General features: G+C 45.1%; 1 protein-coding gene across 2 annotated transcripts in view; it reads right to left on the reverse strand.

The window, feature by feature from the left end:
• LOC139161885 (A.superbus venom factor 1-like) overlaps window positions 1-23,566 on the reverse strand; it is a 100,723-nt gene that overhangs the window by 8,312 nt on the left and 68,845 nt on the right. For both annotated transcript variants that reach the window (XM_070741581.1, XM_070741580.1), the window contains exons 21-25: window positions 23,265-23,415; window positions 15,949-16,003; window positions 15,080-15,167; window positions 13,924-14,013; window positions 2,244-2,349 (exon numbers count right to left, since the gene is read on the reverse strand). In XM_070741581.1, the coding sequence (XP_070597682.1) occupies window positions 2,244-2,349; window positions 13,924-14,013; window positions 15,080-15,167; window positions 15,949-16,003; window positions 23,265-23,415 (490 nt within the window). The remainder of the gene's footprint in view (window positions 1-2,243; window positions 2,350-13,923; window positions 14,014-15,079; window positions 15,168-15,948; window positions 16,004-23,264; window positions 23,416-23,566) is intronic.

The following is a 23,566-nucleotide window of genomic DNA, read 5'->3' on the forward strand; positions in this document are numbered from 1 at the left end:
AAGAGAAAGAAAGAGACATAGCAAGAGAGGCAGAGAGAGAAAGAGAAAGAGAGACATAGCAAGAGAGAAAGAGAGACATAGCAAGAGAGGCAGAGAGAGAAAGAGAAAGAAAGAGAGACATAGCAAGAGAGAAAGAGAGACATAACAAGAGAGGCAGAGAGAGAGAAAGAAAGAAAGAGAGACATAGCAAGAGAGACAGAGAGATAGCAAGAGAGGCAAAGAAAGAGACATATAGCAAGAGACAGTGAAAGAGAGAGAGAGAGAGCAAGAAAGAGAGAAAAAAGCAAGAAAGAGATAGCAAGAGAGAGAGAAAGACAGAGGAAGGGAAGGAGGGAGAGAGAAAGAGCAAAAAAGAGAGGAAGAAAGAAAGAGGGATGGAGAGAGAGAAAGAAGGGAAGGAAGGAAAAGAGAGAAAGAGGGAGAAATAGAGCGAAAGGGAGGAAGAGAGAGGGTTTTTTTGTCCAAACTTTTCCTTAGCCCACCCCCCACCCCCCACCCCCCCTTTCAATGTTCCCCAGGATTTTGAAAATATGAATAATGTGCCGCGGCTCAAAAAAGGTTGGGAAACACTGATCTAATCAGCATACATCAATTGCATCAATTATTCAAGGTGTTACCCCACCAATTAACCAGGAAGTTTCAACCCAGCTTGCAGCAGCTGAATCACTCCACACCCACCCACCAGTATGGGAAGGCAGCTCAGACCACCCTTTGCTCACTCTAGCACAAAGCCAAAAGCACCAGCCTGAAGATGATGAGCGGGACCTCATTGAAACGTCGCCAGGAATCTCTGAAACTTACACGAGAAGTGTGTGTGTGTTTGTGTGTGTGTAAATTGTTGTGAGTTCGGGTTTTGTCCCATGGAATATTTTGAGTATCTTTGTGAAATTTCGGTGAAATCACATTCGCCATCTTCAGGCTGAAATTATTGGCTTTATGGTGTTCTGAGTATGATTTGTTTGCAACTGCCATTTTTTCTTTATAAGTAGTAGTCGGGGTGGAGTTCTGGTTCAAATGTTACAAGTAGATTGGGTGGCTGTGTTGTAATGTTTGGATTGGTTGGTGGAATCACATTTAGTTAGATGATTGGCACGGTGGAATTATGATTGTGATATTTATTTTTGGCTAGGGCTGGTTTCCAAATTTCTGGTAGCCGGAAGGTGTAATCACATTTATTCATATTGAGGAGGTGTTTTTCGATTTCTATGGCTTCCATGATTATTCTTTGTAGGGGTGTCCTGTTTTGGAGATTAATTTAGTTTTTTTGAAGTCCATTTCATGTCGTTTTTTAATGTGCTGGAAAAGGGAGGACATTTTGTGATTGCATTTTTGTGTTCTGCAATGCATGCATTTATTCTTCTATTAGTTTGTCCAATGTATGTGGCTGTGCAGATTTTGCATGGTATTTCATAGATTCCTTGGTTTTCAAGTTGGATCTTGTCTTTTGGGTTTCTTAAGATGTTGGATATTTTCTGGTTAGTGACAAAGGTTCTTTTGATATTATGTTTGCAGAAAATTTTGCTGATTCTCTCTGTGGTGCCTTTTATGTAAGGGAGGAGAGTGGTGCCATTATCCTGTTCTTTGTCTTGGTTTTGGGGGGGTGTCTCTTTTTTGGTTTGGTTTGTCATTGTTTTTTTTCCAAATACGTTGGAAATTAATATGTTTTTGAGCTTGTGTAATTCAGTTTTCAGGTGGTCTTTGTCAGCTAAGCGTTTGGTTCTGGAGATGAAGGTTTTGGCTACTGTGATGATCTGTGCATGGTGGTGGTGGAAATGAGCATTTAAGTAGTGGTTGGTGTGTGTTCTCTTTTGGTAGATGGTGTATCCTAGGGTGCCTTGGGGTTTTTTGTAGATTAGGACATCCAGAAAGGGAAGTTGGTTGTTGGCTTCTATTTCCATAGTGAATTGTATTTTGGGGTGTAGGCTATTGAGATATGTGTGGAAATTGTCCAGTTTTTCTTTTTCATGTGGCCAAATTACGAAAGTGTAATCTACATGTCTAAGAAAGAGTTTGGGTTTGTGTTCAGATTTCTCTAAGTCATAAGAACATAAGAAGAGCCATGCTAAATCAGGTCAAAGCCCATCAAGCCCAGCATTCTGTGTCACGCAGGAAGGAAATTGTAAGTTCAGCCAGGAAAGCCAGCTAGATGACCTTGTTTCTCTCAACCTGATTCACTTCATAGGGGAAAATTGTTGTGGGGGAAAATAGGAGAATGAAGGAGTGTTCAATACATCTGCCATTACCTAGATTATAGTAGCTGTACACCTTGACTGTTCGTGGTTGAATGAAGCCAACTTCAAAATGCTTGTGAATTTTAAATTGCAGGCATTCATCCTCAGAGTGGGAGACCTAGTATGGAGAGAAAAGATAATTTTATGAGTGCGAATTTGGCCATGGAGATAATATGGCCATAGAGATAATATGGCCATGGAGATAATATGGATTTTTTAAAATAAAAGCTCCATCTTTATAAACAGAGATGCAGTGGCGCAGCTGGATAAAGATGCTGAATCTTCCAACCTGAAATAGCTGACATCCCATCAATTCAAGGCCTGGTAGTATTGTGGAACAGGGTGAGTTCCTATCACTATGCCATACTGTTGAATATTCATTATTATTATTATTATTATTATTATTATTATTATTATTATTATTATTATTATTATTATTTATTTATTTATTTATTTATTTATTAGATTTGTATGCCGCCCCTCTCAGAAGACTCGGGGTGGCTCACAACAATAATAAAAGCAATAAAACAGTGGAACAAATCTAATATTAAAAGAAAAAATATATAAAACCCCAACAATTAAAACCATACAACACATACATACCATACATAAAATATAAAAGCCTGGGGGAGGTGTCTTAGTTCCCCCATGCCTGGCGATATAGGTGGGTTTTGAGTAATTTGTGAAAGACAAGGAGGGTGGAGGCCATTCTAATCTCCGGGGGGAGTTGATTAAAAAGGGCCAGGGCCGCCACAGAGAAGGCTCTTCCCCTGGGGCATTGTTTGGTTGACGGGACCCGGAGGAGGCCAACTCTGTGGGACCTTATTGACCGCTGGGATTCCGGAGGTATTCTGGTCCAATGCCGTGTAGGGCTTTAAAGGTCATTACCAACACTTTGAATTGTGACCGGAAACTGATTGTCCGCCAGTGCAGGCCACGAATCTGGGAAGTCCCACAATAGCTCTCGTGGCTGCATTCTGCACGATCTGAAGTTTACAAACACTTTTCAAAGGTAGACCCATGTAGAGAGCATTGCAGTAATCAAACCTCGAGTTGATAAGGGCATGAGCGATTGTGAGCAATGACTCCCTGTCCAAATAGGGCCGCAACTCGTGCACCAGGCGAACCTGGGCAAACGCCCTCCTCGCCACAGCCGAAAGATGATGTTCCAATGTTAACTGTGGATCGAGAAAGACGCCCAAGTTGCAAACCCTCTCTGAGGGTGTCAATAATTCCCCACCCCAGGGTGATGGACAGACAGATGGAATTGTCCTTGGGAGGCAAAACCCACAGCCACTCTGTCTTCTTTGGATTGAGTTTGAGCTTGCTGACACCCATCCAGACCCCAATAGCCTCCAGGCACCACACATCACTTCCACTGCTTCGTTGACTGGACATGGGGTGGAGATGTATAACTGGATATCATCGGCATACTGATGATACCTCACCCCATGCCCTTGGATGATCTCACCCAGTGGTTTCATGTAGATATTAAATATCAGGGGGGAGAGGACTGACCCCTGAGGCACTCCACAAGGGAGAGACCTAGAGGTCGACTTCTGACCCCCCACTAACACCGACTGTGACCGACTGGAGAGGTAGGAGGAGAACCACTGAAGAACAGTGCCTCCCACTCCCAACCCATCCAGCCGGTGCAGAAGGATACCATGGTCGATGGTATCAAAAGCTGCCAAGAGGTCAAGAAGCACCAGGACAGAGGACAAGCCCCTGTCCCGGGCCTGCCAGAGATCATCCATCAACCTGACCAAAGCAGTTTCCATGCTGTAGCTGGGCCTGAGTCCAGACTGCTGGGGGCCTAGGTAATCGGCTTCTTCCAAGGACTGCTGGAGTTGGAGTGCCACCACCTTCTCAACAACCTTCCCCATAAAGGGAAGGGTGGAGACTTGACGGTAGTTATTAAGCACGGCTGGGTGCAGGGAAGGCTTCTTGAGGAGGGGGCGTACAAGTGCCTCCTTATAAGGAGCCAGAAAGGACCCCCTCCCCAAGGAGGCATTGACAATCTCCTGGACCCAGCTCCTTGTCACCTCTCAGCTGGCCAAAACCAACCAAGAGGGATACAGATCCAGTAAACAGGTGGGGGAACTCACAGCTCCAATGGCCTTGTCCACTTCATCAGGTGTTACCAAGTCAAACTCCTCCCAGACAGATGGTCAAAGACGTTTAGCCCCAGTCACCTCGACTGACTCATTGTCAGTTGATACTGCTATACAATTGGAGTCGAGGTCCGCCCGGATCCGAGTGACTTTATCAGTGAAAAACAAGTTAAATTCCTTGGCACTGCCCTGCAAGGGCTCCCCAACTCCCCCCTGATTTAGAAGGGAGTGGGTCACCCTAAACAGAGCGGCTGGGCGGGATTCTGCTGATGCAATCAAGGCGGCATGGTACGCGCATCTTGCCAACTTGAGCGCCACTTTGTAGGTCTTAATAAAAGCTCTTACAAGTGTTCGATTGGATTCGGACTTATTCATCCTCCATCACTTCTCTAGACGTCTCTTCTGGTATTTCAACTCCCAGAGTTCCTTGTTGAACCATGGAGTTCTATGGGGTCTAGTGCCACAGAGAGGTCGCAATGGCGCAATTCGGTCAAGAGCCTCTGCTGCAGCCTTGTTCCAGGCCTCAGCAAGAGACTCCGCCGAGCTGTGGACGAGTGAATCTGGTAAAACCCCAAGAACCCTCTGAAAGCACTCTGGATCCATCAGTCATCTGGGGCGGAACCTCCTAATCGGTTCCGCCTCCCTGTGGGGGAGGATTGGAGCCAGGAAATCAAGCCGCAGCAGGAAATGGTCCGACCATGACAAAGGCAATGTTTCTTAGCCTCTTAGTCTCAGACCATTACTCAATTGCCCCGAGAGGAATACCATGTCGGGGGGGTGTCCCCCCTCGTGAGTCGGACCCTGAACTACTTGGGTCAGGTCCATGACTGTCATGGTGGCCATGAACTCCTGTGCCAGTCCAGAGGAACCACCGAGTGACGGCAGATTGAAGTCCCCCAGGACAATAAGTCCGGGGAACTCCACCTCCAACCCCACCACCTCCTCGAGTAGCACAGGCAGGGCTTTTGACATGCAGCTGGGAGGCAGGTACATGAGTAACAAGCCCACCTGAACCCCTAAGTCCAACTTCACAAGGAGGGACTCACAACCTACAATCTCAGGGGCAATGATCCATATGTAAATAGTTGAATAATCGTTGTTTGAAATTGATTGGTTGTTATGTTGAACAGGAAATTTAAGTTACCGTCAGTTACTCTGGGCGGGAAATAGGAAGTTATAGAAACTGTAACCCAGCGCCGTTTCTCTATTCAGGCCTATGGTTATTGTAGCTGTTAGAGAGACAATGTTAATCCTGCCACTCTGAGAATAAACAGTAGCAATTCTGAACACCAAGTCTCGTTATTTCACTGGCGATGAGGAGGTCTTACCTGCACTCTCCTTAAACATGGAAAATCAATCTGTAGGAAGAGCACCTGAACTATTCGATCTTGAGAAGTCTATGTGGGACGAATATATGGGAAGGTTTGACGTCTTCCCAGAGGCAGCAGGTATGAAAAATGCTGACAGTGGACAGAATAGAGACATTTTAAAAAATTATTGTGGATCACAATTCTATGATTTGGCTCAAACCTTGACCGATCCACTTCCTGTGAACTCAGTTCCTTGGGATACCTTAACTGCAAAGCTAGCGGCTCATTTCAAGCCTACTAAACCAGCTATCGTCTACAGACATCAATTCCCCCGAATGGCACAAACTGAAGGAGAATCTATAAACCAATATGCTACCCAGCTGCAAACCGTGTTGTCAAAGTGCAAATTCGACAACCCAGAAACAAGGGTCATCGATGCCTTAATTTCCAGCATGAAGAACGTAGCTGTCTGAAATAAGCTACTCACCAAAGATGAACCTTCCTTACAACATGTTATTAAGACCACCCAAACCATGGAAGTCTCGGAAGTCGCAGCTGCTGAGTTAAAACAAAATGACAAAGTGGCAATTGTTTGCAAAATAGAGAGCCCTCCAATTGCAGCTGAAACCAAAGAAGTGCCAACTCAACTACTGGACTCGGAAGAATCCTACCTTCAACTTCAAGCTACCCAAGTCAGACTACAAAGATCATCTCGACAATTCATCACCTGAGCAGGATGCAGAGGGAACCATCCGCGTCCCAAGTGCCCCTTCTCTGATGAAATTCCTCCAACCCAGCGACCTCCCCCCGCCAACAAGGTCCTACCTGGCAACAAAGAGAAAGCCGCCCCTCTCATTTTCCTGCAAGGAGCTACACCAGAACTGCTGGGAACACAAACCAGGATTATTTCCGAGGTAACTCTGACCACACAATTAATAGCACCATCACACACGGCTCAAATAAGATAACATTAACAACCAACCGTGTCAATTGGAATTAGACTCAGGGTCTAAATATTCAATTATGCTGTGGGAAAAACTCAAACTATATATGCCTGCTTTACAAAAGGCTCACCTGGAGCCTGTTACTGCATTAATTCAAGACTTTCAAGGGGGGGCTATTCGGATACTGGGTAAAGCCATGGTACCTGCTTCTTTTAAAAATGTACAATGTAAATTACCTTTAATAGTAGTGGCAGGGGCTAGACATACGCTTTTGGGATTGCAGTGGATGACACCTTTGGGTATTCAAGTGACTGGGGTTAACAAATTATCAGAAATTGCATATTCAGATTTTGTTCGAGAATTTCCTGAAGTATTTAACTCCACTTTAGGATCTTATAAGGGATTGAGATTTAATCCTGTTCCTCTGTTCAAAACCACTATACACTTGTACTGTTTACGAGTCTGTGTGACTTGCACCGAAAATTCTTTATTTTAAGTGCTTATATTTGGTCAATTTGAAAACCTCTTTCCCTTGGAAACTAGGTTGAACATTTCTGCACACAATGAAATGAAAATTGAAATTAAAAAAATAATGCTTATTGGTTTATTTTGTTCATAAAAGCCCGCACCCCCTTTTTTGTGATTTTTTTTCAATTTATAGATAGTTTAGCCTGCAAAATGTGTACAATTTTACTAATTTTGGTGTGGGATTACTGGTTTGAACATTCCTGATCATAAGAAAAATATAAATGAACTGAAAAAAAAATGATGCTTATTGGGTTTTTTAAAATCAGAAATAAGGCAACCATTTTCACTTTAATTTTTTTTTAAAAAAATTAGGCTCCAAATCTGAAATATTTTTAATATCTTAGGCATTGATTTACTCAATTTAATATTGCTATTCATCATAAAAATATTTGGGTGGGGTGGGGTGGCTTACTTTTTTCTGGGTAAAAAACCCCCACGTTGAGTCTGTTTCTGGTTGTATACAACCTGGACCAAAAAGATGTTTTTAGGTACGTAAATTTGGTCTTTTTGAAAACCTTTTTCACTGTGACACTAGTTTGAACATTTCTGAACATAATGATATGAAAATTGAACTGAAAAAATTGATAGTTATATTTTTATTTTGATCAAAAAGGCTGCCCCCCATTTTTTGAGCATTTCATGTCAGTTTATATTTTTCTAGGCTACAAATCTCTAAGGAATTTTCCCCCAAAAGTTTTGATAAAGTGAACATTCCTGATCATAAGAAAAATAGAAATGAACTGAAAAAAGTGATGCTTATTTGTTTATTTTGCTCACAAAAGGGCCACCCCCCTTGGCCTTGCTGTGTGTCATTTAATTTCATTACTTATATAGATTTGGCTAGAAATATTGGGAATATCCTTTTGAAAAGCAAGCACATGATAGCCAGACAACTAATTTTATGAAAGAAATCCATTTTACTAAAAACAAGTATGTAATTTTGAAATTAACAGCATACAAATCTAATAAATAATAACAATAATAAATTGAAATAGTTGAACACAGTGGGGGGAGTTTTATGTGCAAAATAAACAAATAAGCATCAATGTTTTCAGTTCAATTTTCATTTTATTATGTTCAGAAATGTTCAAACTGGTAATTCAATGCCAAAGTTATTGAAAATATTTGGAATTAGGAGCCTAGAAAAGTTTATAAAGTGACATGCTTGTAAAAATGGGGGAGACAGCCCTTTTATGAGCAGAATAAACAAATAACTATCATTTTTTTCAGTTCAATTTTCATATCATTATGTTCAGAAATGTTTGAACTAGTAATTCCACATCAAATTTAGTAAAATTGTAAGTTGTTTTCAGGCAAAACTATCTATAAATTGAAAACAAATTCACAAAAAAGGGGGGCTTTTATGAGCAAAATAAACCAATAAGCATTATTTTTTATTTCAATTTGAACTCCAAATAGGAACTGAATAATCAAATTATCACAGATAACCCCACCCGGTTAAATACTTTGGTATACTAATAACAAAAGATTTAAGTGCCAAAGCCCACTGCAACAACATAGCCAAGAAGGCTTCAAGAGTTGTAAACTACGTAGCTTCTGCTCTGGCAATCTCATACTACTTACCAGAGCTTACAAAACTTTTGCCAGACCCATCCTCGAATATAGCTCATCCGTTTGGAAACCATATCGCATCTCAGACATTAATATCCTTGAAAATGTCCAAAGATACTTCACCAGAAGAGCCCTTCACTCCTCCACTCGAAACAGAATACCCTATGAGACTAGACTTTCAATCCTGGGCCTAGAAAGCCTAGAACTAAGATGCCTTAAACAAGATCTAATTATTGCCCACAAGACCATATGCTGCAATGTCCTGCCTGTCGGCAACTACTTCAGCTTCAACCACAACAACACAAGAGCACGCAACAGATTTAAACTTAATATTAACCGCTCCAAACTTGACTATGACTTCAGTAATCAAGTTGTCGAAGCGTGGAACTCATTAGTGTCATCCCTGTTCTGGTTTCTGGTAGAAGTTTAGTAATTACAAATAACTCTCATTAAATGCATCATTTCATGAATAAAGCAACTCCGTTTATTTCTCTGCTCTACTGTATTTTCAACACATTCCAGACATCACCCAGTCCATTATATCTCTCTTAGCCGCATTTCTCACATTCCTTTTCCTGCTTCACTTAGACAAGATTTATTTCCTAACTACATAGCTTTAAAAAAGACAGCAATACAATACAAAATACTTTAGCGTGGTGAAAACACCTCCATATTTCTTTTCAGCAACGTTGAAACTCCACCCTTCTTCTCCACTAGCCCCCTGACATGCCAAATACCTCACTACAATATTTAACCCATTCCTCTCCTTAATATCTTCTTCCAGACCTTTGCTCTCTACGTTTCTGAATCCTTCTGAATTTAGGGTTAACCCAGCGTGCGTCTGATTCTCCCTCACTAGATCCTGAACTCATAGCCCTGTAACCCTGGGCCCCCCACTACTTCATAAACACTATCTGAATCTGAGTCCTCAATATATTCATCATCCTCCAACTGATCAAGAGTATGTACAACAATCCCCAAACCCCCAACACTTTAGCCTTGGATTATCCACGGTTGACCTATCCAGATTCCTTAGAGGTCAGTAAGGGGCGAGTACAAGTGCACTAGAGTGCCTTCCGTCCCCTGTCCTATTGCTCTCCTATATCTCCTATACCTTTCTTCTATTCCTATATCTCTTCTATTCTTTCATTGATATGTTCTATTACTACATCTTCTTTTCTATTATTTCTTAGATATATTTTACTATCAGTATCTCCTCTATAACCTTTATCATGTATTTTACTATTTATTTATTTATTTTTATTTATTTATTTATTTATTATTTGGATTTGTATGCCGCCCCTCTCCGAAGACTCGGGGCGGCTCACAACAAGTGGAACAAATCATAAATAATCCAATTAATTAAAATATTTAAAGATTTAAAAAACCCCATATACTAACAGACACACACACAAGCATACCATGTATAAATTAAACATGCCCAGGGGGAGATGTTTCAATTCCCCCATGCCTGACGGCAAAGGTGGGTTTTAAGGAGTTTACGGAAGGCAGGAAGAGTAGGGGCAGTTCTAATCTCCGGGGGGAGTTGGTTCCAGAGAGCCAGTGCCGCCACAGAGAAGGCTCTTCCCCTGGGGCCCGCCAACCGACATTGTTTAGTTGACGGGACCCGGAGAAGGCCCACTCTGTGGGACCTAATCGGTCGCTGGGATTCGTGCGGCAGGAGGCGGTCTCAGAGATATTCTGATCCAATGCCATGAAGGGCTTTAAAGGTCATAACCAACACTTTGAATTGTGACCGGAAATTGATCGGCAGCCAATGCAGACTGCAGAGTGATGGTGAAACATGGGCATACCTAGGTAAGCCCATGACTGCTCTCGCAGCTGCATTCTGCACGATCTGAAGTTTCCGAACACTTTTCAAAGATAGCCCCATGTACAGAGCAGTACAGTAGTTGAACCTCGAGGTGATGAGGGCATGAGTGACTGTGAGCAATGAGTCCCGGTCCAGATAGGGCCGCAACTGGTGCACCAGGCGAACCTGGGCAAACGCCCCCCTCGCCACAGCTGAGAGATGGTTTTCTAATGTGAGCTGTGGATCGAGGAGGACGCCCAAGTTGCGGACCCTCTCTGAGGGGGTCAATAATCCCCCCGCAGGGTAATGGACGGACAGGTGGGATTGTCCTTGGGAGGCAAAACCCACAGCCACTCCGTCTTATCCGGGTTGAGTTTGAGTCTGTTGACACCCATCCAGGCCCCAACAGCCTCCAGGCACCGGCACATCACTTCCACCACTTCGTTGACTGGGCATGGGGTGGAGATGTAAAGCTGGGTATCATCAGCATATTGATGATACCTCATCCCATGTCCTTGGATGATCTCACCCAGCAGTTTCATGTAGATGTTAAATAGCAGGGGGGAGAGGACCGACCCCTGAGGCACCCCACAAGGGAGAGACCTTGGAGCTGACCTCTGACCCCCCACTAACACCGACTGCGACCGGCCAGAGAGGTAGGAGGAGAACCACTGGAGAACAGTGCCTCCCACCCCCAACCCCTCCAGCCGGTGCAGAAGGATACCATGGTCGATGGTATCGAAAGCCGCTGAGAGGTCGAGGAGCACCAGGACAGAGGATAAACCCCTGTCCCGGGCCCGCCAGAGGTCATCCATCAACGCGACCAAAGCGGTTTCCATGCTGTAACCGGGCCTGAAACCCGACTGCTGGGGACCTAGATAATCGGCTTCTTTCAAGGACCGCTGGAGCTGGAGTGCCACCACCTTCTCAACAACCTTCCCCATAAAGGGAAGGTTGGAGACTGGACGATAGTTATTAAGTACGGCTGGGTCCAGGGAAGGCTTCTTGAGGAGGGGGCGCACGAGCGCTTCTTTATAGAGTGTTGGAAAAACTCCCCTCCCCAAGGAAGCATTGGTAATCTCCTGGGCCCAGCTCCATGTCACCTCCCTGCTGGCCGAAACCAACCAGGAGGGACACGGATCCAGTAAACAGGTGGCGGAACTCACAGCTCCAATGGCCTTGTCCACTTCATCAGGTGTCACCAGATCAAACTCTTCCCAGACAGGTGGACAAGTACGTGCCCCAGTCACCTCGACTGACTCATTGTCAGTCGACTCTGTTTTACAATTGGAGTCAAGGTCGGCCCGGATCTGAGCGACTTTATCAGCGAAAAATGTGTTAAAATCCTCGGCACTACTCTGCAAGGGCTCCCCAACTCCCCCCCGGTTAAGAAGGGAGCGGGTCACCCTAAACAGAGCGGCCGGGCGGGATTCCGCTGATGCAATCAAGGCGGCATGGTACGCGCATCTTGCCGCCTTGAGCGCCACTTTGTAAGTCTTAATAAAAGCTCTTACAAGTGTTCGATCAGATTCAGACCTACTCTTCCTCCATTGCTTCTCTAGATGTCTCTTTTGGCGTTTCAACTCCCGGAGCTCCTCTTTGAACCATGGGGCTCTACAGGGTCTAGCGCCACAGAGAGGTCGCAAAGGCGCAATCCGGTCAAGAACCTCCGCAGCAGCCCTGTTCCAGGCCTCCGCAAGAGACTCCGCCGAACTGTGGACGAGTGCCTCTGGAATAGCCCCAAGCGCCGTCTGAAAGCCCTCTGGGTCCATCAGGCGTCTGGGGCGGAACATCTTTATTGGTTCCGCCTCCCTGCGGGGAAGGATTGGAGCCAGGAAGTCAAGCCGTAGTAGAAAATGGTCTGACCATGACAAAGGCAATGCTTCTAAGCCCCTTAGTCTCAGACCATTACTCAATTGCTCGGAAAGGAATACCATGTCAGGTGCGTGCCCTCCCTCGTGAGTCGGACCCTGTACTACTTGAGTCAGGTCCATGGCTGTCATGGTGGCCATGAACTCCTCTGCCAACCCAGAGGTTTCACCGAGTGACGGCAGGTTGAAGTCCCCCAGGACAATGAGTCCGGGGAACTCCACCGCCAACCCGGCTACCTCCTCGAGTAGCACAGGCAGGGCTTTTGACACGCAGCTGGGAGGCAGGTATGTGAGAAATAAGCCCACCTTAACCCCAAATCCAACTTCAACAAGAGAGACTCGCAACCCGCAATTTCCGGAGCAATGAGTCTACGCAGGCAAAGGCTCTCCCTGGCTATAATAGCCACTCCTCCCCCCCTTCCCTGGGGTCGAGGTTGATGCCATATCTGAAACCCGGCTGGGCAGATTTCAGAGAGAGGAACACCTCCCTCTGGGCCCAGCCAGGTTTCAGTAATACATGCCAGGTCGGCCGCCTCATCCAGGATCATATCCCGGATGAGGAGAGCTTTATTTACCAGCTTTATTTGCTGCTGCTTAATGCCACCGACCTGGCATTAAGCAGCAGCAACCTGAGCCCAGGGTCAGAGTTACTATGTGTATACCCACGAAAACCATAATTGTGTATTGGACAAAATCAATCAATCAATAAATAAAAATAAATAAATCCTGCATAGGATTGGTCCTCATGACAACATTTGTGGGTTTGGGGATGTGATATGAGGTTTTGACCCGGATGTAATCTAAGGGACTCAGAGTTCGAATTATTCCAGTCAAATCCAGGCATGGCTGTTAATAAATCGTACCCAGCGACAAGCACAGGAGTGGAAATGATTTATTTCTCAGAATGCTATTTGGTTCGCTAACACCATATTTATCTCTTTCGATAAAGTGTTAGAGCTGTGTTCACAAATAGCTGAACCAGCATATATCAGGGCAGGCTTGAGATTTTAAAATGGATGGGAGGTATTAGCTCACCCCATATTTCCCTGTACCCAAAACACCCATCTGCTATTTGTAAGTCAGGCCATCTGATAGATGGCAAAATATGCTGTTCTAAGCATCCACTGAAGCTGTTAGGGGGAGTGGCTGAGGTTGTTTCCCAAAGACTGATGTTGCTTAGTAGAAGGGAAAACAAAACTCAAAGAATCTACCAATATAGAATGGTTGCAGAATCTGGAGTAGCATAGTTTGCTAGCTCAAGGACTGGTGGCACATACATCACTGAAATCATGAAAAACAGACAAGAAATAGTACTACATTTATGTGTATGGATAAATATGGCAAAAATTCAATCTTTAAATATAATGCAAGAGATCATTATATCTCTTTCTTACTAGATATATGATATGTTACAATCAACAATGAATTATGCTGAATATACACACTATCTTTTTCAGTATAACACACTTCAATGTTTGCCTAGCAAACCAAATAACCAACCATGCAACTGCTCAAAGATGTTGATTCCATACATATTTACCTTGTCTAAGTAAATGATAACAGATCCTTTCTGAGCCATATTATTGTCAATTTCAAACTTGTAGATATATCTGTCAGCTCCTTTAGAAAGCTAAACAATGAAAGGAAGGAAAGGATGATATTTACTTCAGCAAATGATTCAAATACATGAAACTGCAGATAACTGAAACCATTTGTACCGGCACTGTGTTACATTTATAGTAAAATCTGAAAGTATTTTCAAGGGTTAGGGATGTACCTCTGAGAAACTTTGAGATAGCCAAAAAGTGATTTAATATTAGTAATTTGCCAAAGAAATTCCACACAGCCTTGAACAAATCAATTTTTTCTGACAGTCAAATTCTGGTCAATATAGAAGTCACTACTTACAGTCAACATCAAGAAAGTTAAAATAGTTAAAAGTTAAAATAACCTAAACTAGTTTTACAAAGTTTTGCAGTATCAAGTCTGCAAAACAAATCAAGTACAAGACTTTCTGATTTTTTTTTTAAAAAATAATGATTTTATGTGTCATTGAAATAAAATTCAGTGTCTTATTGATTCATTTACTGGTAATGAAGATTCATTCATTCTCTCTACAGTTTTAATCATATAGGCCCTTGAGGGCGAACCTATGGCACGTGTGCTGGAAGTGGTGCACAGAGCCATCTCTTCAGGCTTACCAGCCATCGCCTGTTGCTCTTCCAGGTTCCGGCATGCCAGCTGGTCTTCACATGTGTGGGAATGCCAGAAACTGAAAGTGAGCTTGAGGGTGTGCATGTATATCCAGAAAGCTGAGCTTCTGGTTTCCAGCACGCACATCAGTAGTGGGTTCCAAATCCCATTGCTACTGGTTCGTGTATACGTGCGCGGAAGTCAGAGCCTCCTACCACTGCTACTGGTTCATCAAACTGGGATGAACCAGGAGCAACCCACCACTGGCACACATGCATACCAGCCAGCATGCATTCCAGAAACCAGAAGACCAGGTGATTAGGTGCATGCCAGAAACTGGAAGCTCAGCTTCCTGGTGCACGCATGCATGCCAGGAAACTGCTCTTCCGGTTCCTAGTGTTTACATGCATGTGCGTGCTCCCATTTTGACATCTGGTGCCGAAAAGGTTCACCAACGCTGATATAGGCAAATACACTTCAAGCCCCATGCAAAGCTTGCCTACCTTTGTAAGATCTTCAACATCAGGGAGAAAACCAGTCAGCATAGAAACATCAATTATTGCCATTGTAGAATCAACTTCTCCCAGATACCTAAAATCAATAATGGAGGGGGGGAAATGACCAAAGATAGATTGCTTAGTTCACAAACATTTTCCTCTTTATTGCTATGAGGGCAGTGCTGTGTTTTTAAAAAATGATTCTTCTTGAAGGGGAGAAATCTAACTATCAATGGATCTTATAAACTGGCACAGGAGCCACTGTGATGTTCATGCTCCTAACTCACAAAACAATTTTCATGAATGTTTTTACAAGCTTCATGATTTTGGATTAAAACTGAGTCAGAAGCATTAGGACATAAAATTGAATGTATTTTTCTTCTTTAAATGGCAAAACCAAGCTGAAGGCCTATCATTAGTCTCATTCTATAGTTCTCTTAAGTCTACTCAACCTCTGATGGATTCATGAACAAGTTTGTGGAATTTCCCCATCAATATGGAATATATTTGTCCTTACCTTCTCCTGAGTTATTTTTCTCAACTTCTGATCCTAGCCTAAAGTTCTAGAGTCTCTTGGAGGTTTCCCATTCATATACTGGCCATCGTGCTGTAGCATATTACAATTTCTGCATCCCCAAATCAATCTGAAGGACCTGCGGAGTCTTAAATCCTGCTCTTCATTTTATCCACCACCAACAAAATGTTACCAATTAGGACGATACACAGAAAACAGATCAATATACAAGCAGAGATAGTGTGTAAATCTGGGGAAAATATAACTATTTTCTTGAAAAGTAACAAATTTGCCTCTCCAAGTTATTACTGTAAATATTCAGTTACAATCCAAAGATTTATTTAACATTCAACATTCTTACCTGGTGCAGATTTTAAGCATGAGGGCTGCCTTGGCTCCATTTGCCTGTTTTAAGTCTAAAAATTACAAAAGAAATAAGGAAACTCAGACTCTGCACATATTCTTTGCAGCTTTTTTAAGTGAAAATTTTGATTGCCTAACTGGCCCAGCATCTTCATGGAGTCTTCGGAGAGGGCCGGCATACAAATCTAATAAATTATTATTATTATTATTATTATTATTATTATTATTATTATTATTATTATTAAAACAAAGCATGAATATAATTATATAAATATAATTCTATTTCTATGATTAACTGGGTTTCGAAAAGTCTTGAAATAAGTGAATGAGGAACATTTAAACATAAAATAAATAAATATAAATCCAGATCAAATTTCAATAATTGAATACAGTGATCCCTCTATTATCGCGAGGGTTCCGTTCCAAGACCCCTCGCAATAATCGATTATTCGCGATGTAGGGTTGCGGAAGTAAAAACACCATCTGCGCATGCACGCCCTTTTTTTCTATGGCCGCGCATGCATAGATGGTGGAGTTTGCGTTCCCCGCCGCCCATGCAAAGGGGAAACCCGATTCGGCTCCTCGCTGCTGCTGCGCTACCGAGCAGATCAGCTGCTGGGCGGCTGAAGGAACCTTCCCTGGGTCTTCCCCCTCTTGCTGGCGGGCGGGCGAGCGGCGGGCATCAGCGAGGAGCCGGGGTTTCCCCTTTGTGTGGGCAGCCGGGAAGACCCAGGGAAGGTTCCTTCGGCCGCCCAGCAGCTGATCTGCTCGGTAGTGCAGCAGCAGCGAGGAGCCGAATCGAGGTTTCCCCTTTGCGTGCGGGGAAACCCCGATTCGGCTCCTCGCTGCTGCTGCGCTATCGAGCAGATCAGCTGCTGGGCGGCCGAAGGAACCTTCCCTGGGTCTTCCCGGCCGCCCACGCAAAGGGGAAACCCCGGCTCCTCGCTGATGCCCGCCGCTCGCCCGCCCTCCAGCAAGAGGGGGAGAGATAGAGAAAGAGAGAGAAGGAAAGAAAGAGATGAGAGAGGGAGGAAGAGAGTGTGAGAGAGGAAGAAGCAAGATAGAGAAAGAGAGAGAGAAAGAAAGATGAGAAAGGAAGGAAGAGAGTGACGTCATCGGGTGGGAAAAATCGCGATATAGCGTTTCGCGATGATCGAGATCGCGAAACTCGAGAGATCACTGTAATTGTGTTGGTTCTAAAGTGTGTGAGGTAGGAATTTTCAACCTGGGTGTAAAATGCTTCTCATCCATCTTTTTGCAAGAACCAGATTTATGTTTTTTCTTTACATACAGTAACTGCTATTATACATGTATGTTTGTGCAGTGTTTTTGGCTGTATATTATTGTTTAGCCTAGAAAAACAGAAAACTGGTGGTAGAAAAAGTTTTACTGTATTTTTCAGTGTATGACGCACCTTTTTACTTCAAAAAAATGCATCAAAAACTGGGTGCGTCTTATACACCAAATGTTGCCAAGGCTACCTGGCAGCCCTTGGTGGGAGGCTGGCGGCTGAGCCCTGGGGATGCCCCAGAAGGTGGGAGATTGGGGTGGGGGTTGATGGAGCCAAGCCCCATCCCACTGGATGATCAGGGCCGCACCGTGGGCCTCCTCTGCCTGCTGGATGCGCCGAGGGGACGTCTGACCAGTTCTCCACAGCTGCATGCAGGGAATCCTCGCGAGGGGCTCCCAAGGCTCTGCTCTACACTCAGCAGCAAAACATCACATTCCAGGGCATCAGGTGGCAGGGACAAGGCGGATGCATCGCTAAGTTACCCAGTCCCGGTGGAGACAAGTGTGGAGGCAACTGCTGAGGCAGCTCCAGTGGCTTCCCTTCAAAGAGCAGCAGTGCCGGGAATGTCACATCCACACCCCAGGACCCTGCCGCCACCGCTGCCACTGTCTCTGCTGTGATCGGCTAACTTAGGCGGTATGCCCCCCTTGTTCCTGCAACCTGGATGCCCTGTGCAGCCACCTAGAATACAACACTTTGCTGCTGGGTACAGAACGGAGCCTCCAGGAGCCCCTCACAAGGATTCCCTGCATGCAGCTGCGAAGAACCAGGCAGGGCGTCCCCTTGGCGGAACTTGGGAGTCCTGCGGGGGCGGAGCTTGGCCAGAGAGAGATTTTGCAGAAGCAAAAGACATCCGTCCCTGGCAGAATTACTCAACCCGGCCCACAGGATCCTTGGCCCCAACCTCAAGTGCTGGTCCTGTGCTTTGGACTCCCTTTCCAAACCAGCCCCCAGCAAAGCCCAGGCTGGGGGGGGGCTCGGCAGCTTCTTCCCCACCCCCAAAATGTGAAGGCAAAACCCCGAGCACAGAGAGACAGGGAGAAGATGAGAGGGGAAAAGGGGAGGTGAGAAAATGAAGGAAAGAACGAGGGAAGGGAAGAACAAACAAATGAGAGAGAGAAGGGGAGAGAAGGGAAAAGAGAGGGAGAGGGAAGAGAAAAACAGAAATGAAAGGGAGAGAGTGAGAGAGGAATGAGAGCAAAAAGGAGAGAAAAAGAGAGAAATGAGAACATGATAGAGGCAGAGAATGATAGGAAAGAGAGAGAAACAAAAGAGAGAGAGAAGTGACTCTTGATTTAAAGCATATGGTAAAAAGTACCCAAAGAATAAGAGAGGAAAAACCCCCCAGCCCTCACCTATTTTTGGAAATGTCTCAAGAGTGTATACACACAAACACAAGGGTGGAGGAGGAGACAGGGCTGGAAAGAGAGAGGGGGGAAGTGAGAGGGGGAAGGAATGAGAGAGAAAATGGAGAAAGAGAGAAATGAGAAACAAATGAGAGAGAAAAGGGGGAGAGAGAGGGAGTGGTACCCAGAAATGATAGAGACCTGGAAGGAGAGAATAAGAGAGAGGGAAGAGAGAGAGAGAGAAGTGGAGAGAAAGAAAGGAAAGGGAAAGAGAGAGGGAGGAAAAGAGAGAAGTGGAGAGGAAGGAACGAAGGAGGGAGGGAGGGAGGGAAGGGAGGGAGGAAGGAAGGAAGGGAGAGCAGGAGCTGCAAACCCACCCCCTTATAGCTGGAGAGGGTACTATTACTATTATTATTTAATACTGCACCATTTGGTTCAGAATACTTTTTTCCTTGTTTTCCTCCTCTAAAATCTAGGTGCGTCTTATACACTGAAAAAACATGGTAGTTGTCCATTGAGACTGATGGTTTTGTTTCTTTATTTTTAATTGTATTTTTAAATTTTTGTTGGATAATGGAAATGTGTTTATCTCAAGCATGTTTAAGCTTAGTTACTATAACTGACCTACTAACTCTGCTGGAAGTTGGTTCCAAGTTCCCACTACTCTTTCTGTGAAACAATACTTTCTAACATTACTTTTGAACATCCCTTCTGTCAGTTTGGGGTTATGCCACTGTGTTCTTGATTTTTGCATAATATTGAAAATACTTCCTTCTAAAACCTTATTCACAACCTTAATATATTTAAAGATTTTGATCATGAACACCCCATCCCTTCTTTTATCTAGGCTTATAGAGTACTTATAGAGTGGTACCTCTACTTAAGAACTTAATTCATTCCGTGATCAGGTTCTTAAGTAGAAATGTTTGTAAGTAGAAGCAATTTTTCCCATAGAAATCAATGTAAAAGCAAATAATGTGTGCAAACCCATTAGGAAAGAAATAAAAGCTCAGAATTTGGGTGGGAGGAGGAGGAGGAAGAGGAGGAGGACAGTCGCTGCTGAAGGAAGAAGGGGAGGGGAGGGGAATGAAAAAAATCCAAAATTTTAAGGTTAAAAAAAAAAGTGAGGGAATCTGAGGTGGGAAGAGGAGCACGCACCTCCCATACACCTGGAACGAGGCTGCTTCCCATACGCTAGGATTGTATCTTCTGGTGCACCATTCATGCCTAGTTAACACTGGGGCCAGTCCATCAGCCAATTTCCAGTCCCAGTGATGGTGAACCTTTTTTTCATTGGGTGCTGAAAGAGCGTGTGCGTACGCTATCACACATGCCCAAGTGCCCACATCCATAATTCAATACCTGGTGAGGGCGAAAACAGTTGCCCCCATCCTCCCGGGGGCTCTCTGAAGGCCAGAAATGGCCTGTTTCCCAACTTCTGGTGGGCCCAGTAGGCTCATGTTTCATCCTCCCCAGGCTCCAAAGGCTTCCCTGGAGCCAGCGGAGGGTAAATATTCCCTCTGCCATCCCCCCAGAGCCTCTGTGTGAGCCAAAAATCAGCCAGATCACAAACACAGAGCTAAAACAAAACCCAGGTTGTTACACCACAGACATACATTATAAAACAGCTGACTAGTCTACAGGCATCAACTGCAAAAACAACTCAGGATATCACCCCTAATCTGCAAACACCAACTAATCTGCAAACATCAACTGCATCAACTACTCAAGATGTTACCCCATCAACTAATCAGGATGTTACAACACAGCCAACCAACCCACTTGCAGAACTTGAATCCACACCCACCCACCAGTATTTATAGAGGGATGGCAGGTCAGGCCACTCTTTGTTTGCCCTAGCACAAAGCCGAAAGCACCAGCCTAAAGATGACGAATGGGATCTCGTCAAATAGTATAGTATAGTATAGTATAGTATAGTATAGTATAGTATAGTATAGTATAGTATAGTATAGTATAGCATAGCATAGCATAGCATAGCATAGCATAGCATAGCATAGCATAGCATAGCAGTAAGGCATGGTATGGTGTGGTACAGTACAGTATAGTACAGTACAGTATAGTATAGTATAGTATAGTATAGTATACAGTGAACCCTCGAGTTTCGCGTCCTCAAGGATCGCGAAAGGGCTATTTCGCTAGTTTTCAACCCGGGCAGAGGCTTCCCTGGGTCTTCCCCCTCTTGCCCCCGTAAGACCCCAGCGGCGGCGCGAGCAACGGCGTGGGCGGGCGGGCGGCACGCGCGGGGACACCCCAGCTCGGCTCCCCAGCTGGGAAGCGGCCCCAGCAACAGCGTGGGCGGGCGGGCGGTGCCTGCGCGCTTGGGGACATCGCAGCTCCGCTCCCCAGCTGGGGAGCCGAGCTAGGGAGTCCCCACCGCGCGCGCGTTGCTGGGGAAAGCGCGCGCGCTTGGGGACATCGCAGCTCCGCTCCCCAGCTGGGAAGCGGAGCTAGGGAGTCCCCAAGCGCGCGCGCTTTCCCCAGCAACGCGCGCGCGGTGGGGACTCCCTAGCTCGGCTCCCCAGCTGGAGAGCGGAGCTGCGATGTCCCCAAGCGCGCGGGCACCGCCCGCCCGCCCACGCTGTTGCTGGGGCCGCTTCCCAGCTGGGGAGCCGAGCTAGGGAGTCCCCACCGCGCGCGCGTTGCTGGGGAAAGCGCGCGCGCTTGGGGACATCGCAGCTCCGCTCCCCAGCTGGGAAGCGGAGCTAGGGAGTCCCCAAGCGCGCGCGCTTTCCCCAGCAACGCGCGCGCGGTGGGGACTCCCTAGCTCGGCTCCCCAGCTGGAGAGCGGAGCTGCGATGTCCCCAAGCGCGCGGGCACCGCCCGCCCGCCCACGCTGTTGCTGGGGCCGCTTCCCAGCTGGGGAGCCGAGCTAGGGAGTCCCCACCGCGCGCGTGTTGCTGGGGAAAGCGCGCGCGCTTGGGGACATCGCAGCTCCGCTCCCCAGCTGGGGAGCCGAGCTAGGGAGTCCCCACCGCGCGCGCGTTGCTGGGGAAAGCGCGCGCGCTTGGGGACTCCCTAGCTCCGCTTCCCAGCTGGGGAGCGGAGCTGTGATGTCCCCAAGCGCGCGCGCTTTCCCCAGCAACGCGCGCGCGGTGGGGACTCCCTAGCTCGGCTCCCCAGCTGGGAAGCGGCCCCAGCAACAGCGTGAGCAACGGGGTGGGCGGGCGCGAGCAACGGGGTGGGCGGGCGAAGGGCGGGCGGCAGTGGAAGCAAAAACACCATCTGCGCACGCGCAGATGGTGTTTTTACTTCCGCACCGCTACTTCGCTAAAAATCGATCATCGCGTGGGGTCCTGGAACGGAACCCTCGCGATGATCGAGGGTTCACTGTAGTATGATTAATACAATGATCAATTATATCCTCTGAGAGAAATGACAAATCCATTCTCCCTCTTTTCTACACTGTCTTTTCTGAATCAGAATCAAAATGTAACAGAGTTGATAGGGACCTTGGAGATCTTCTAGAACAACCACTTGCTCAAGCATGAGATCCAGACAAATGGCTGTCCAGTCTCTTCTTAAAGCCTCCAATGATAAAATTTCTCCATGTAAACCAGCAATCTACATACAAATGGAGCAGTACCACAAAAGAAAACTGAAAAATAAATGTACTAAATATATTAAGTTATTACAAGATTTCCATAGCAATATTAACCCACTGACAAATAAATGTGAGTTCTGCAAAGGAAAAATGAGATAAACATGTGATAATGCCTTAGAATGGTACACAGATATAAAACCGGTAATAAAAATGAATCCTGTTGCAAACCCATCAACATGAATTTAAAGCAGTCAAAAATCTCTGGAGTTAATCTCTCTTTCTGGAGTTTCTAAAATTAAGAAAGCCATTAAGTCATTTTTCTTTTTTGGCATCTTTTACCTCAAATGATAAGAGTTGGTGCAACTAGTTAAATCATAAGAGAATATTTAGACTTAGTGGACAACAAGAGGCCTTCTGGTCTATGACCATGTGTCCAAATTGATTTGTTGACTGCCAGTACTGGATCTCGACTGCCGTATTTTTTTGGAGTATAAGACGCACATGATGATGATGATGATGATGATGATGATGATGATGATGATGATGATTTATTAGATCTGTATGCCGCCCCTCTCCGAAGACTCGGGGCGGCTAACAACAACAATTAAAAACATTATAGACAATGGAACTATAACCTCTAACAATGGAATTATAAGACACACCTTAGTTTTGGGGAGGAAAATAGGAAAACAAATCTACCTACCAGGATTCATCTTTGTTAGCACCCTTTGTTCAATTTCAGTATCTTATCTTATCCCCTGGTTAGGGCTGAAAGAACCTTTTTCAGAGGGAGTAGGAATGAAAACAAGCCTGCAAAGACCTAGGGCTGGAAAAAGCCTTCTTTGGAGGAAGTAGGAAGCTGGGAAGATTTTTACCACCTAGTTAGGGCTAGAAAAAAAAGCTTAGAAAAAGCTACATTCGGAATATAAGACACAACCAAATTTTCAGCTCCTTTTAGGGAGGAAAAAAGTGCGTCTTATACTCCAGAATGCAGTAAGTATGGTTAATAATATTTTCTATGCAATTGAGATTCTAACAAGTGAACAGTAAAATTTTTATCCCCATACCCCTCAACATTTTATTACAATGCATTATTTCTAGGAAGCCAAACTTACTCAAGTGCACGTTTTCAACATAAACTTCAAGATGGAATTTGTTGCAAATATTTGCTTCCTCCAACAACTGCACATTATAGAACGGTAAAATTGTAATTGTGGCATTTCCATCACCTGATGCTGACACAGTGAAATCTTCATTGAGTTTGGTCTGAAAAACAACCAGGGTTAGCAAGACCATCAACTACAGTTTCTTAGCTATTTTGATTTTACTTGATTGTGTTTCTTGTAACCTCATATGACCTAGAGGTGGAATAGATTTCAAAATGTAAGAAAGAGCCAATCAAATATTTGGATGAAGA

The sequence above is a fragment of the Erythrolamprus reginae genome, chromosome 2, assembly GCF_031021105.1.
Source record: "Erythrolamprus reginae isolate rEryReg1 chromosome 2, rEryReg1.hap1, whole genome shotgun sequence".
NCBI classification, from domain to species: Eukaryota; Metazoa; Chordata; class Lepidosauria; order Squamata; family Dipsadidae; genus Erythrolamprus; species Erythrolamprus reginae.